Source organism: Poecilia latipinna, unplaced genomic scaffold (genome assembly GCF_001443285.1).
Source record: "Poecilia latipinna isolate Pla-1442-1.1 unplaced genomic scaffold, P_latipinna-1.0 Scaffold663, whole genome shotgun sequence".
Lineage (NCBI taxonomy): Eukaryota > Metazoa > Chordata > Actinopteri > Cyprinodontiformes > Poeciliidae > Poecilia > Poecilia latipinna.
The window spans coordinates 259,227-274,027 of NW_015113279.1; the positions used below are offsets into that span (position 1 = coordinate 259,227).

A 14,801-nucleotide genomic window follows, 5' to 3' on the forward strand; every position below is an offset into this window, starting at 1 on the left:
AACTCACTTGCTCTTTGGTTACCTAGCAACAACCTATTGAGTAACTTGCTTCAGGTTTTACGTCTTAATTTCTCAAAAAAAAAAAAAAAATTAAATAAAATGAATAACGTGGAGTGAAGTGAGAAAATTAATACAGCAGCTCCAGAAGAGACTGGATAAAACTAGGAGAAAAAAATCACGTAGCCAGCTTTTGCAGCATTTCAGTTATTAAAAAACAAAAAAAACTAATCAATGATTATTGATATCATCTGATATGAAACTATTATCAGTCTTATCGTCCAGCTACAGAAAATCTGTTAGCGGCTGCCAAAGACTTGAGACTGACATCGAGGTTCACCATCCAGCTGGTCCACAAACCTTAGCAAACTGCCAGAGTTACATCAGAGTAGTTTAGATCAAAGCTTATTCATCTGTTAGAAAGGCCTAGTCAAAGTCCAGACCATATTCCAGTAGAGAATCGGTGGCAGGACTCTGCAAAAAGAAGCCAAAAGAGTCGTACTGCGGGAGACCTGCAGCTCTAACCGCAGCTGAATAATTACTCAGGGCTGAATATATTTACACGCCGCACTTTACAGATTTCCAAATGAATAATTTTCTATCTATTTCACAATTATGTGCTATTCTGTCATATCAAACCCCAGTCAGTGTAATTGAATGGTTGAAGAGGAATGAATGTTTCTGGAAGGTATTTTAAAATATAGCTTCTCTCGTGGCGTTACAAGAGTTAAGGTCACACAGAGCTGTGAAAACAAGCCGTGCTGCTGTTTGACAGCTGTGTGTGTAAGTGACTGTTTCCTTAAAGCACATCAGTCTTTCACACACCAACTCTCTGAAAGCTTTTTCTTCATTCTGCTGTTGGAAATTTCTCTCCTCAAGATATTAAAAGCACCTACTAACCAGTTGGTTTTCTGCTATCTCCACCCACTACTGCTTTTTACCATAACACAGAGCAGATGGGCCTTTTAATAAGAGTCGGACCTTGCACGGCTCAAATTAAGCTTTTCAAATAGAGGCAATAAATGTGGCGTCGGGGTTCGGAACAACGGAGCATGAAATCCTGTTCCAGTGCTGCGTGTGGAAAACAAGACAAGCTCTTTAAATTCATTTACTGGCAGATTTGTCTCAATTTCTGCTTTGTCACTGGAAGGGGACGGATTTCAGTTTTTGTAATTGCCCTCTAGAGCGAAGACAACTGAATGAAAATGAGAAGAATATCAGGCTGCCATAATTTTTTTGATTGCTTCATATCCCAGACGTCCTTTATGGTTTTTAGCTTTAGGTGCTGAACTTTGGTGACAGTCTTGTAGATGTGTGGATTTAACTGGCTGAAGTAACACTGGTTTGGTTTGGTTTGGTTTGGTTTTAAAATAAATGTTTGGGTTTTTTAACATAAGATTCTGTGGAGGTAAGATTTGTAGAGTAGCTCTACTCCAGGCAACCCTAGGAATGATTTCAGTCACCCGAAATTAAAAATTTAAAGCAGCTGAGGTCTAATATGTACTCAAGTAACCCATCTATCAATATGTTTAAGATTAGTCAATTGTTCAACAATATTTAATTTGTTTCTACTTCATGTGAGCAAGCTTTCTGTTTTCGGTAGAGGTTACATGTTTTACCTAATTTTTCCAGGCTTCAGTATCAACAATATTGTATAAAATCTCAGTAATTTAAAATAAGAAATACAGTTCTTCTAATTCTAATTCAAAATCTAAAATGGTTAAGAGAAGTAAAATCTGAGGTGGATTCTTCTTTATTCTTGTGAAAAAACAAAAACGGTCATTTCGGTGCTATATTTTTTTTATACAGACCACATCAGGCAAAACATGAATTTTAGCTGAACTGGATAATAATAGTCTTATTGTTTCTATATGTGGTCTTATAAAAAGTCACTGTTTTGTGCAGAATAGTTCAGTTCACATTCAGTCCTAAACTGAAGCAGTTCATAATTGATAAAAACAGTGAAAAAGCTGAATACTATGGAAAAAGTTAATCTTTTATAAAAGTGCAGTAGCTACATACTAACTAGCTAGCTAGCTAGTATCTAGAAAATAAAACTACTAATGGCTGTATTTTATAATTTTTTTTGTTGTCTTTTTCCTGATTTAATGTACGTCAGTGTGCGTCACATTGAGTTCGTCCTCATGCTGAAAATAAAACATGTTAAGCATACAGACTCCTGGGTAAACATAGGGTTGTGTAAAATAAATTAATCAAAATTTTCAATGACTAAGACAACATTTTGCAGATTTGACCAGTCTTCAGCTGGACTCTTGCCGAACGCTGCCTTGAAAAATCTGAACTGTCCCTTTAAGATGAATAAAATAGGTGAGCCTGCTAACCTGAAGGTGTTTTGTACAACGACGCCGTTAAACAAAATGAAAAAGGAAATGAAGGTATTGATTAAATTAGATTACCAACAACGTCAGGTTTTGTAACACTTTTCACTCGTCTTAAAACATCCCATTTGGTTGCTAGGCAACCAACCTTTACAACCTCCACTTTATGACTTCAATTTACCTTCTACCCAATATTCAAGGATTGATTCATGAATGGGCATTATTTGTCTGTTTTTCATCAAGTCTCTTATAATTTGTCTTGTAAATCCATTGCTTAGTTATTGAAGCTGTTTTTTTTAATATATCTTTTGTAAGTTTTTAGTGGATGTTATTTATTTTGATTGTTGACACCAGAAATGTGAAACCATTTAAATTTGCTTTTAGTCAGCTTGTTTGTTGGTCTCAATTATCTCCACTGAGAGAAATTATTTGAGGAAGGATTTTTATTTTTATTTATTTATTTTTTGGGGGGGTTGATCACTTATCAACATAAACATTTGAGACTAAACAACTGGTCTTCACAAGCTGTTGCTTTACATGCTGTGTGTGCATTCTGGCTGATAACGAATTAAATATAAGAAGGGAGTGTGTCAGCTTTTGCATCATAAGCATACAAATCAGGATCAGAAACATTTTAATAGCTGGAGCTCACTATACGGTCAGGTCCAAAAAATCATTGGGGTGAAGAATTTACCAGGTCTCTTCAAGCACTTAGTCATTTGCTGCTGCTGTTTACATAAAACTGTACGAAAGGGCTTTGTTTTGCTTTTGTTTTCTGTGCCACAATAAAATAAAGACAGATCTTTCCCCTAGCTTTGTATATTTTTGGAGTCACGGTAAAACAGACGCACTGTAAAAAGTTAAAAAAATCCTTTGAAACTTAATTTATTCCAGCAATTAAAATCAGTATTTCAACCCATATATAAACTCATTACACATGGTGATATTCAATTATATATTTCAATGATTTTTTTTATTTTATTTTGATGATTGTGGCTTAAAGCTAAAACAGAGATGTATTTTTTTCTGAGAAAAATAACAACTACTTTAACTAGTTGTATGATATGAAAAATTGTCTGTCCAGTCTCTGACTGATTATTTTTCTATTGCTTCAACTCTTTTATGTCTTCTCTTTAAGAAAAATAACTTCTCAAGATATGTTTAAAACTGCAACTAAGCCTAATGTTCAGTTGTATGTGCAAAACGTTTTAACCTAACCTCTGCTTCGTTTCTTTAGGCACTTTGGAGAAACATGTGATGACCCACGCAAGGCAGACCGCTTCCCTCCGGCAGAACCACACTAATTCTGACTTGTGGGACACCAGCCACACCTGTCCTCATGGTGGCACCATGGGCGGCGACTGGCCTGAGCGTACCTTACGTTTCGGCAGGACAAAGAAGATAAGTGGGGTCACAAGACAAAGGAAAGACCAAGAGCCCAAGAGGATGAATGAGAAGAGAGACGGAAAAAGAAAGTCGGACAAGACCAGACAGCTTGACCAAAGGCGGGACAAGAAACGGGTCCGAAAGTTGTACCCGCTGCGTGGTCGGGGTGGGAATCCAGAGGAGGAGCTCAGCTGCCATGTTCTCCTTACCCGATTGGAAGAAGGCTCACATGAAAAGGGCAGGTCTAAAGGCAAAGGAGGAAAATACAGGCCCAAAACCAAACCCCAAACGGGAAAAACCAGAGACAGGATGAAGGCAAAGTCACTACCAAAAGCCAAACTAAAATCAAAACACAAACGTCTTGCTGTCTATCCTGAGCTGAGAGATCTACAGCCCCGCAAGCGCAGACTGGCGTCTCTCAATGCAGAGGCAGTGAATAGTTTACTGCTTGAAAGACCCACCGACGCCCAACCAGCGGCCAAGCAGGCCAGGAGGCAGGAGGATCCTCTGGACGGAACAGCTTCTCTGGATCCAGCCAGAAGTTCTTTGTCTGGAAGTCTGAAAGCTTCACGAGGGAACATTAGTAAAGTCTCTCCACCCAACAAGGTTGAACAGTGCCAAAGTCCTAAGCCGAGCAAGAAGGCTAAAACCAGCCGAGGCGATGAAAGAGTCTGGATGAGTCAGGAGTGTTTAGACGCACCTGCACCAAGACGACTAGCTGGACTCAATGCTGCAGCCCTGCTGAAGTTAACAAGCTCCTCAGCCACCAGTAAGCAGAGAGTAAAGGCAGCACCCACCGCAACCGTTACGTCCAACTCTACGGCTCCTGCCGCGGCCTCCACCCCAAAGCAGCAACACAGCGTCAAACTCCAAAACAAGCACCACTTACACAAGAAAGGCAAGAAGCCCCCTCCGCCGCCCAGCAGTTGCTCTGCCTGCAAGAAGAAAGCAGACTTTGAACCCAAGGTGGAGTGGGAGACGGGCAGCTGCACCCACCGCCTGACCAAACCAGGGTATCAGTCTCGTAGCATGCTAGGTTTCCCGCTGAAGCAGGTGAAGGAGGAGCAACTGGAAACCGAACTGAGCCCATACTACTGCTGTCCCCCAGAGGGTTCTGTGGAGTACTGCCACCGCTTGGCCTGCTTCCTCGGCCAGCAGCCGTACGGAGACTCCGATGACCAGTCTCTGAACTCAGCCATGACCCCCGTGAAACCAGAGTGCCTAGTAACCTCGCCGTCTCTCACACATTCCCACCCACACCGAGCACTCGCCCTTACCCCCCACCCATGCCTCTGCACCGCTGACCACTGCTTCCCCGGGTACTACGTCCACATCACCCACCCAACGCACACTGGACAGACTTCAGCAGCTCTGGCCACGCGGCCTCTCAACTTCAGCTCCACCGGCTTGTGCCCCAGTCGCATTACCGGATCCAAGCTGCTGGGGGGTCAGGTGTCACATCCGTCCGGCTTAGGCCACCCCGCCTACTGCAACTCTGTGGCTTCCCCCTGTTACGGAGACGCCTGCGGGATCAGTGGCTACAGCTACAGAGCGCTGCCTCCAGTGACAGGCAGGGGTTGTTCTTTTAGTGCAGGATGTACCGGATGTACGCACAGCATCAAGACGGGTGAGTGGAAAAATGAAAACCAATAAATCAGCTCGGTTTTCTTAGTTTTGGATAGTTGGCGATCGGCCAATACTTAATTGTGAAACCGATCTTGTCCACTGATCTTATCAGCCCTTTTAGTCTGCAATGAGAAAGGCCTGACTGACACACTCACCAGGTTAACAATAGTCACCCCACTGTTGCCAAATTTACTTAATATTTACTTAACAAAATACTTAACGACTTTTCAGGCGAAATTTGGATTAGCATGTCAAGCTTTTAAAAGATCAAAGACCAGAAAACTGCAATTGGTGACATTAAAGTAAACTAAACTTTTCCTGCTTTATCCAATTAGAATGACCAGAATTTATTAGACTTTTACTGAATTTTTCTTAAATTTAGAAGTTAAGATGTATTACAATTGCCTTGAATGAAAATGTTTTGGTTTCACAAGCGTCTCGTATTAGTTTACCGAAATTCTGGCCCGGTCCTCTTGACAGAATGGCTGTGATTGAGTCTGATTATCGGCCCTGTAGCTCACCGAGCCAGTCTCGGCTCTGCTCACAACATTCAGGGCTTTGTGATGGCCGCTATAAAAGATTGACTTTTATAGCTAATTTGTCGGCGTGCTTATGGTCTTGACAGTTTGGAAGCCCAATATGGTCCCAAGTTTTAACGTCCATATTTCCATATCTTATTGTATTATATGTTAAGTGCCAGAAAAAGGCACTGCAGTAAAACAAAAAAAAACAGGGAAAGTATAATAAAGCTGGTATGATAAAGAGGTAATATCTTGTTATTATGTGTTTGGTCTTAGCTTTCTGTTTTTAAGACGAAGTAAGTGATCTTACTCCATAATTCTCCAGGGTCCCTGAAAGTCCTTCTAGGTTTTTCTTTAAACGTTGGCAGCTTTTTAGCTTTTTAGCTTTTGTTTTTGTTTTTTTTTTGTCTACTGCGCCTCTCTGACCATGACCACATTGTTCACTATAAAATAAGGAAAGCTGCTGTTAGTTGTGGTCAATGAGGAGAAGTTAACAAGCCAGTTAAAAAAGAGGGGAGTGAATAGTTGGGCATATATTTAAAGTTGTATGTCTAATTTTCAGACTTACAATAAATTTAAATTTAAACCCAATACTAGTGTTTTTTTGTTTTTTGTTTTTTTAACATCTTCAAAATAATCTGACAGGAAATCTCTAATGGATGAAAATCAAATTAAATGGATGGAAGAAATGTTGATAAGAGCCCAAAATGATTGCAAGTCTTCCGTCTTGGTGGCAAAATCTTCCATGTTTTTTTCCACCACGTCTTGTAATAAAAAGCTCTCTTTAAATCTCTCAGGTTGGGTTTTTTTTTTTTTTTCGACCAAATAAATCAAGATGTGATCTTAGCACACTTCAAAACTAAAGCAGCCTTTTTGTAGATGCTTTCAACTGGCCGTGTTTGTGTTGGAAGTCGAGCCTTGAGCAAATTCACGGCTGTGCTCCTGTTAGCTGATGATGTTGGACAGCAGGTTGTCTTTATCGGAGCTTGTGTCAGAACTGATTGCTTTGTTTTATTGGTTGAACCAATTCAGCTGCTCAGGGATAAAAAAAATGCATTAAAACAGCTTTATTTGTCATAAAGTAGAAGTCAGTGCCTTCTTAAAACTATCTTTAGCTGCAAGTAAAACTATGCAGATTGAATCTGCGTATCTCTTAAGAACATTCACTGTGATTTTATGACACTTTGCCAATATGTACACAGTATGACGAAAGATTACCACCTTTGTTTTTTTTGTTACTCTTAAATGCTTCAAGGAGATCACATTCGAAATGCGAGAACTAGGTTTCCAATTATTATTTCATTAGTTAAGGGGAAAACGTTTTCTAGAACAATCTGCCCACTACGCCTAACAACGGCAACAGCTGGCAGTGAAAATTTTACATGACTTTTGGGATTTACTCTCAGTCCTTGAATCCAGAACTGTTTCAGTTCAGTCACATCGAAGAGATTTCAAGCATAAATCGCCTGTTTAAGTCTATTGCAGCAATGACTTTGACTAGGTCGTTTTAAACCAGTAAATAATGGCACTATTAATACAAACTTGTATTAAAAGTCCATTAAAATGGTCAACTTTGCATTAAAAGTGTCATTACTGAATGACACTTCATGAAAACTTTTCACCTTCATGACAGATGTTATGTCACATTTATGAACGAATCATGTCAGTCTTATGCACATCCCATCAAATAAAGTGTTACCTTTTTATCTAAAGGCCTGTTGGTAAGCAACACAACAAATTTGGCTAATCACAAATTATCATGATGTAACAATATGGGTAATTATGTTCCCACATAGGTCCAGCAGGGTTTCCCCCAGTGTATTATAAGCCTGGCGGGCCACCAGGCTTTACTTGTGCCCCCACCAGGCTTAGCATTACTGATTTATGCAAGTCTTTTTAAAATGTTTGCATTTTTTAAAGCTTTCTAGTTGGTGTTCAGGTATTAATCTTCCAGTCTTTCAATAACACATAATTATCAAGTGATATTTTCAAATTTCCTGTCAACTTTAAACATTTTTTAACTCAAACACGACGGGCCGCTGGATGACTGACTGCCAAGCGCCCAACCACCGGCATTAGCAAGTTTTCTGGAGGAAACCTTGACCAGGTAGATTTGGGAAATTATCAGTTTCACACGGACATAAAAGTTTCAGCTCATTGAACAAAATTATAACATAAATAATCTGAGCAAATACAAAAGTCAAACAATTGAGCCAAAACATAGGAGAAATCTGTGATGGGGCAGATAGTTTCTGTGGTACTATAAATGGTTTCAGACAAGACCCAACATGGTTGATGATTTCTAGGTTAATCTGGGTTCTGTGTTAGTTATTCTTGCTAACATTGTCTGAGTTAGGATCATACCAGACCAGCTAAGTCTGTACTATAAAACTCTGAGGTGAAATTAAAAAGCACTTGGACGGATGATAAATGTGTGCTTCCATGCTGTTTTCCAGAGGCTTACACAACCCCACAGGGCGACCACAGCCCTTCCCTTCTTGTTCCCCCCACCATGCCAATCGCCCAGTGTCCACTGTCCAGCGTGCCCACTTCCACACAGACTAAAAGCCGCCTGCTGACCCCTCTGTCTGGCCGAGATCAGCCCCAGGCCATGTTAAAGCTAGCTAAGGAATGCCCTCAGAGCACAAAGGCCTCCAACGGCTCCTCCGTGGGCCACACCCGGCTCCTGACGAAACAGGCGACCCCGGTGCCAAGCCTCGGCAGCAGCAAGCAGAAGAAGATCAGCCGCAGACGTGCAACAAACGGCTGGCGGCCTGTTGGCATCCCCACAGAGAGGGAGGTCTTCATTGCGGTAGGTTGCTTGTCTCTCGGGAGAAAAGTTTGTAAATCTTCCCGCTTTCTTCCTCGTTTGTAAACTTTGCGTGTTTGTAATGCCAGGGAGAAGACGAGGCCGCAATGCGGAGGTGTTACGAGGGAGTCGAGAGGGACGGCGAAGTGATCCATGTCAGAGACACCGTACTGCTGCGATCCGGTCCCAGGAAGAAGTCCCTGCCGTATGTTGCCAAGATATCAGCATTGTGGGAGGACCCCAAAACGGGTAAGAAGTCAGGGTGCAGGTTATCCATAAATTTGTATTCTAATCAGAACAACAATGTCAGGACGCTGCGGTGGATAAAAAAAATAAAGGCCATGAGCCAAAAAGAACAACTCACATAAACATATACAACCAGAAACTGAACCGAGTTTTGATGCAGCTGAACACTGAACTCCACATCCTGCATCCCAGCACACCTGCACTATTCAGAAGACTTGCCTGGTCTTGATGTTCCACCAAATTCCCTTCATTTACTCTCATACACTTTGAAAAATGTAACTAAAAAACTCTAAACCACAAAAAGTGAATACATTTAAATTTTCATATATCTTAATTTAGATCAGCTGACTGTGTCACATATGTAAAGAGGTTAATCTGACGGACAAAGATGGAGATGACCGACCGGTTCGATCGGTCCTGTGCGAGAATGTACGGCAGAGTGTGTTCAGCTGACGTGTGTGTGTTTGTGTTGGTCTTCCTCAGGAGAGCTGATGATGAGCCTTTTCTGGTACTACAGACCTGAGCACACCCAGGGAGGCCGAGATCCCAGAGCACACTGTGAGGTGAGGCGTTCGGCAGACTGCAGCTAGGAATTAATTTCTCCCAGTGGGACGGCGACGGCTGCGCAACCTGTTCTGTACCACAAATACATCTATTGTTACAGGATGAGCTTAATGCAGTACATGTTTTTTTTAAAGTGTGTATCAATATACATTTTACAAGTAGCAGCGATATGGAGGGGGAATGTTGTTTACACACAATAGCGTGGACAGTGGCTGCTGCTGGAGACTTCATTATCTTTGTCTCGGCAGCCCTGAGACTGTCGATAGTTGTTTGGTTCCTCAGCTTAACCACACTGCCACAAAAAAAAAAACGATGGTATCTCTTCGACCTCAGCCTTGCAGAAACCCTAGAACAAGGAGAGGAACGGTTTCACTCTCTGAAAATGTTTCCAGTGAAAGTCAGCGGCAGTGTGAGCTCACTAGAGCGTTTTTTTTTTGTTGTTTTTTATTTTTTGTTTTTTTTTGTTTTTTGTTTTTTTCTAGCATGGTAAAACAAAGAGACACCCCAACAAATCTCTCATGAACAGTTGTAGTTTCCTTAGTGCTCACTGATGCAAAGTGTTGCAGTTTCTCGTGTCGTCTTTCGGGGCACAGCAATAAAAATAAAAAAAAACACTTGTGGTGATGTGACGCTGAACACCCACTGTTGGTTTCAGAATGAGATTTTCGCCTCTCGGCATCAGGATGAAAATAGTGTGGCCTGCATAGAAGACAGATGCTACGTTCTCCCTCTAGCCCAGTACTGTCGGTAAGTGAAAAAAACAAAACAAAACAAAACAAAACAAAAAAACTCTCGAGTCATTTGTTCCACGTCGAATCTTGGGGTCTCTCTCACAGATTTGCTTTCACGTCGTCTCGTCTCACCGTTTCGTTTGCAGATTTTGTGCCTTGGTGAAGCGGCGTGCCGAAGGCGCCCCGCCTGGCAGGGCCAGCATGGTGCCCTTCCGGCCTGACTTCGCCCCTCCCTCCCACCGCTGCGTGCCCACGGACGTCGACCCCGAGCTGGTGTACCTCTGCCGGCACGTCTACGACTTCCGATACGGACGCATCTTGAAGAACCTGCAGTAGAGCGGGAGCCTCCCCCCCCGTCTCTTCTCCCCCGTCGTCGCACCTTTGAATCAGTCGTTGCAATCGTCCGCCTTCGGAGAGGAGGGGCAACTGAAGGACTGAAGACCTCCACCTAACCCCCCGTTCGCGATCAGTGTGAAAAGCGGGGTGACTGCATGTACACATTATGAAGCACAGATCCCTTTAGTTACATACCAAGAAGTTAGAATGTCGTAGGGAATCTCAGCTCAGAGAGCTAAACTCCATCCATCCGCTCAGATTTTTCCCCACCTCGCCTTCCCTGCCAGAAAAGCCGAGCGCCTGGTCGAGCGGCGTGCCGGTCAGAGCTGTGTCTCTCTCCCCCCCCGAAGCACGTTAGCGCAACAACGCAACAATCATGTTTGTTCCGTTTGAGAGCCGCCGGTGCAGCGATGGTCCGGCATGCCGCTCCGGCGCTTCCAGGGAAATGCGAGGCCGGCCCTGTCAGCTTCGCGTTAACGCCGCTCGACAAGCATGGGTGAAAGAGCAGCTAATGGAGAGTGTCATCCTTTTTCCCCTGATTTGACTCTACACATCATGTTTGTGTGTGTGTGTGTTTGTGTGTTGAGTGTTATCACTGAGGTTAAATATAGTGACATTTAGGAGGCTTTTAGGTAATCAAACCAAGTAAGAAAGTAGCTTTAGATGAAGTGGAGCGTTTTTTTTTTTTTTTTTTTTTTTTTTGTTTTTGTTTTTTTCCTGGTGCTGAATTAAACAGTTTCACATCAAGCAACTGATTGGGCTTGAGGGCAAAGATCACCGTGTATTCCTGATAACATATGATTATTACTTATATGGTGAGAAACGAAATCGCAGTCAGTCGAGTTTGTTAATCGACCGACTGAAGAGGAAGCGCGTTGTGCTTATTTGAGGTAAATGACGAGACCACGCTGATGTCAGGCTGCACATGACGACCGATGTTTTGACTTTATGCACTTAATATAAGAGACCAGAAAGAAGAAAAAGTACCTCGCAAAAGTATTCATTCCCCTTAAGCATGTTCCTGTGTTACAACCGTGAATTTTAATGTTTATGCAGGTTTTTATGTGTTAGACCAACACAAAGTTGCGCGTGATAGAAAAGCCGTGATGTAAATTTTGTTTTTTTACGAACTAAAATCAGATGAAATATTTTGGCATGTATAGTTTTTGCTTAATGTGATGCTTCCACTACTGTGTTCAACAGTAAATATGGTGCAGTGTTAGGTTTTCTCAGTACAAAGCTTGTTTGAAACAAGCTAAAAAACTTCATTTTAAATTAATCTAACCAGAGCACTTACTCCTTAATGTTTGTTAATGTTTTTTTTGTTTTGTTTTTTTTTTTTTGTCACTTTTCCTTCCTTCGTTTGTGGATTGGGTAACTTTCAGTTCAACCAGCTGTGTTCTGAAAGCAATTTGTTGCAGGGCGGTGAATACAAATTGTCACCTTTTGAGATTTCGATTGTGAGATAAATTTGACTTAATTGGCTCTACTGCGTGTTGGTCTTCCACTTAAAATCAGCGTTAAGCACATCCAAGTTTGTGGTTGTGACGAGACGTAAAATTTGCGAACACTTTTGCAGCATGCTGTATTTCAGTTCCTTTCCAGTCTCCATGTTTAGGACAGCTTTCATGTCGCCAACTCTCGCCTGATTCCTAAGCCCCTGCAACTCGTCCAGGACGAACCAGAGGATGAGCACCCCAAACCTCCGTCTCGTCGTCAACACTTGTCCCCACGTTTTGTTGCACTAAAACCAATCCCCTCATGAAAACACACGATCACCTCTTTGTTTCGTATTGGAGCTGCTGAGACGTTGGCGGGACGTGAACGGCGGGGCTTACTGTACCGCATTCGTTGCTGTTTTTATTGCGAAGGAGACATTATTGTGCAAACTGTTCGTTTTGATGAGCAGAGACGAGTCGACCGACATGTTTGCCATGTTGCAACTTGACGCTCTTCGTACTGGATGAAATCAGTATGGATTTAGAGTCATTCCTTTTTCTTTTTCCCCTCACATATAGTCCTATAAATACTCAGTATATATTTATGTATGTATCCACACTGTTAATGTGACTAGATGTGCAGAAGGCTTCGGGATTCAGACCTGACTTGCTGTGCAGGCAATTGTAGCACTGTGATAGATGTGTGACTGGACTGAAGGGATGGGGTGATCCATGCTTTCAGATGAAGCTTTTGCCGATTACAAACCACGCGCCCTCTCATCGCCTCCAAACCTGCGACTTTGTTCCCCGTCTGCGTGCGTTCAAGTTCCAGCTGTAAAAGATCCCCACTCTCTGAAGCCATGTTTATCTCCTCTCTCCCTTTTCTAGTTGAAGCGCATCAGTCCTGACTCAAAACTAAATCAAGCCCTACGTCCCCCTCTCTTCCCCGCTGGAGTCTTCAAAAAGGAAATGGATATAAGTCTATATATTCTCCTTACTTTACAATTTCTCCTCCTCCTAAAGAATATTTTATTATGTCAATTTGCTAAGATGGCACATGCAATATATTTTTTAGAATTACTATTTTTGAAGAATGAACTTAAGAAATCTTGACAAAGTTATATGCATTGCTTTTCTTTTCTTTTTTTTTCAGTAGATATCAGGTCGGTGTAGAGTCGATGTTTGACCAAACGAAAGAGAAATATAAGGAGAACATATCTGAACCCCAGCAAGTACGGGGCAATCTTTAAACAAGCAGACAGCCAATGCACAGTGTAGAAATTATTATTTTTTTCCCTTCCAAGATCTGTAATAATTATATTTAAAGTATATTTAAATGGAGAAAACGATTGAATATATTAAGATGTCAGTTTTAAGTTATTTGGGACTAATTATGTAGATCCTGTGTATTTGTGCTTCAGGATAGAAAGCAGTTGTTTTTTTTTTGTTTTTGTTTTTTGTTTATTTGTAATCTTAGAAGCTTAGTGAGGTTTAATAGCAGAAACGTAACCATAGGTTAGCTTCATTGAGACCTGAGCAATTTTCGCCGAAAGCACCTTCGCTCTGGAGGACCTCCATTTGGTTCCCGAAACCGGACCGACCTTAACGGGACAGGTCGGGACTTTTTCTAACTGAGGTTCTGTAAATGTTAGAAGCGGTTCATATCTTACGACCTTCAACAAACCCGCTCTGCGTTGATCCTGAACTATCCCTTCAGGCGTGTAGTTTGGGAGAAGGGTCACCTAAGCTTTCATTGACGAGCTGAAGTCAAAATGAGACAAACGGGGGACAGGAAGTTCCTCTGAGGTCCTAAGCTGAAACCAGAAACCCTGGTGCAAAAGGTTAGAGGTCACTTGCGAAAGATGGAAAGTATTATTGGATGTAGGCTGACAGTATTTCAAAACGGTTGCCCTTTTCTGTCTTGTTCAGGTCAATTGGTGGATAGAGGAAACATTATGCTAACGTTAGCATAAATGATATCATTATCACGCTGGCTTTCGCTAGCTGGATGGCTAGCATTAACTCGGTCCACTCAGCAAGTCAGCTTTAGCTTTTAGGTGAGAATTAGCATTTAAGCTAATGCTAGCTTAATCATTAATCATAAAGATGTCTTTGCCTGACCTCATAGAGGTCAGGCAAAGCAAGATTACAGATTCTGTCACACCAACGTCCCTTATCTGTTCGCCGGCCAGATGCAGGCGCTTCTTGGAAAAGCAGCCGAGGAAAGCTCGGACAGCCATGTGTTCCTCTCCCAAGTGCTGGCCAGCCTTGCAAAACGCATGGACTTAGATAGCCTGCTGTCATTCAATAACCTAATCAGCCACAGGCTTTTTGCATGGAGACATTTTTGTCCTTATTTCCATGGCAACAAGGTTGGGCGAGCACTCGGGAATAAGAAGTTTCAGCGAACTATGATGTGAAATACTGAGTAACCTTCGCTGATGTGTGTGCGTGTGTGTGTTTGGGCGTGCGTCCGCTTGTGTGCGTGTGTGTGTGTTCACTCCATTAGACAAAAGCACCCGACAAACCTGTGAGATTCAGCTTTCTCTGTGGCCTGTATTGATGCTTATTGTTGGCATATATTTTGATATATTTGGAAAATGTGGGATATACAGTTTAGATATTTTTGGAGTAGAAAGAGTTATGTGTATCAGATCACTGTCACTTTGTCATGCTCTCTGAAGATTTCTTGGATTTTTTTATTTTATTTTATTTGAAAGACTATATCATCCCAACTGATTTAATGTAATGTTGAGAGAATATTTATAAAATTTAAGTCCTTTGTGAAAATGGTGACTCTGCGGTTT

At 41.9% G+C, this 14,801-nt stretch overlaps 1 protein-coding gene across 2 annotated transcripts in view; it reads left to right on the forward strand.

The window, feature by feature from the left end:
- The window catches only part of LOC106954542 (bromo adjacent homology domain-containing 1 protein), a 41,037-nt gene extending 26,258 nt beyond the window's left edge, over positions 1-14,779 (forward strand). For both annotated transcript variants that reach the window (XM_015044129.1, XM_015044130.1), the window contains 6 exons: positions 3,574-5,349; positions 8,326-8,681; positions 8,768-8,927; positions 9,408-9,487; positions 10,144-10,235; positions 10,366-14,779. In XM_015044129.1, coding sequence (XP_014899615.1) covers positions 3,574-5,349; positions 8,326-8,681; positions 8,768-8,927; positions 9,408-9,487; positions 10,144-10,235; positions 10,366-10,555 — 2,654 coding nt within the window. In that variant the 3' untranslated portion in view covers positions 10,556-14,779. The remainder of the gene's footprint in view (positions 1-3,573; positions 5,350-8,325; positions 8,682-8,767; positions 8,928-9,407; positions 9,488-10,143; positions 10,236-10,365) is intronic.
- The last annotated feature ends 22 nt before the right edge of the window (positions 14,780-14,801 follow it).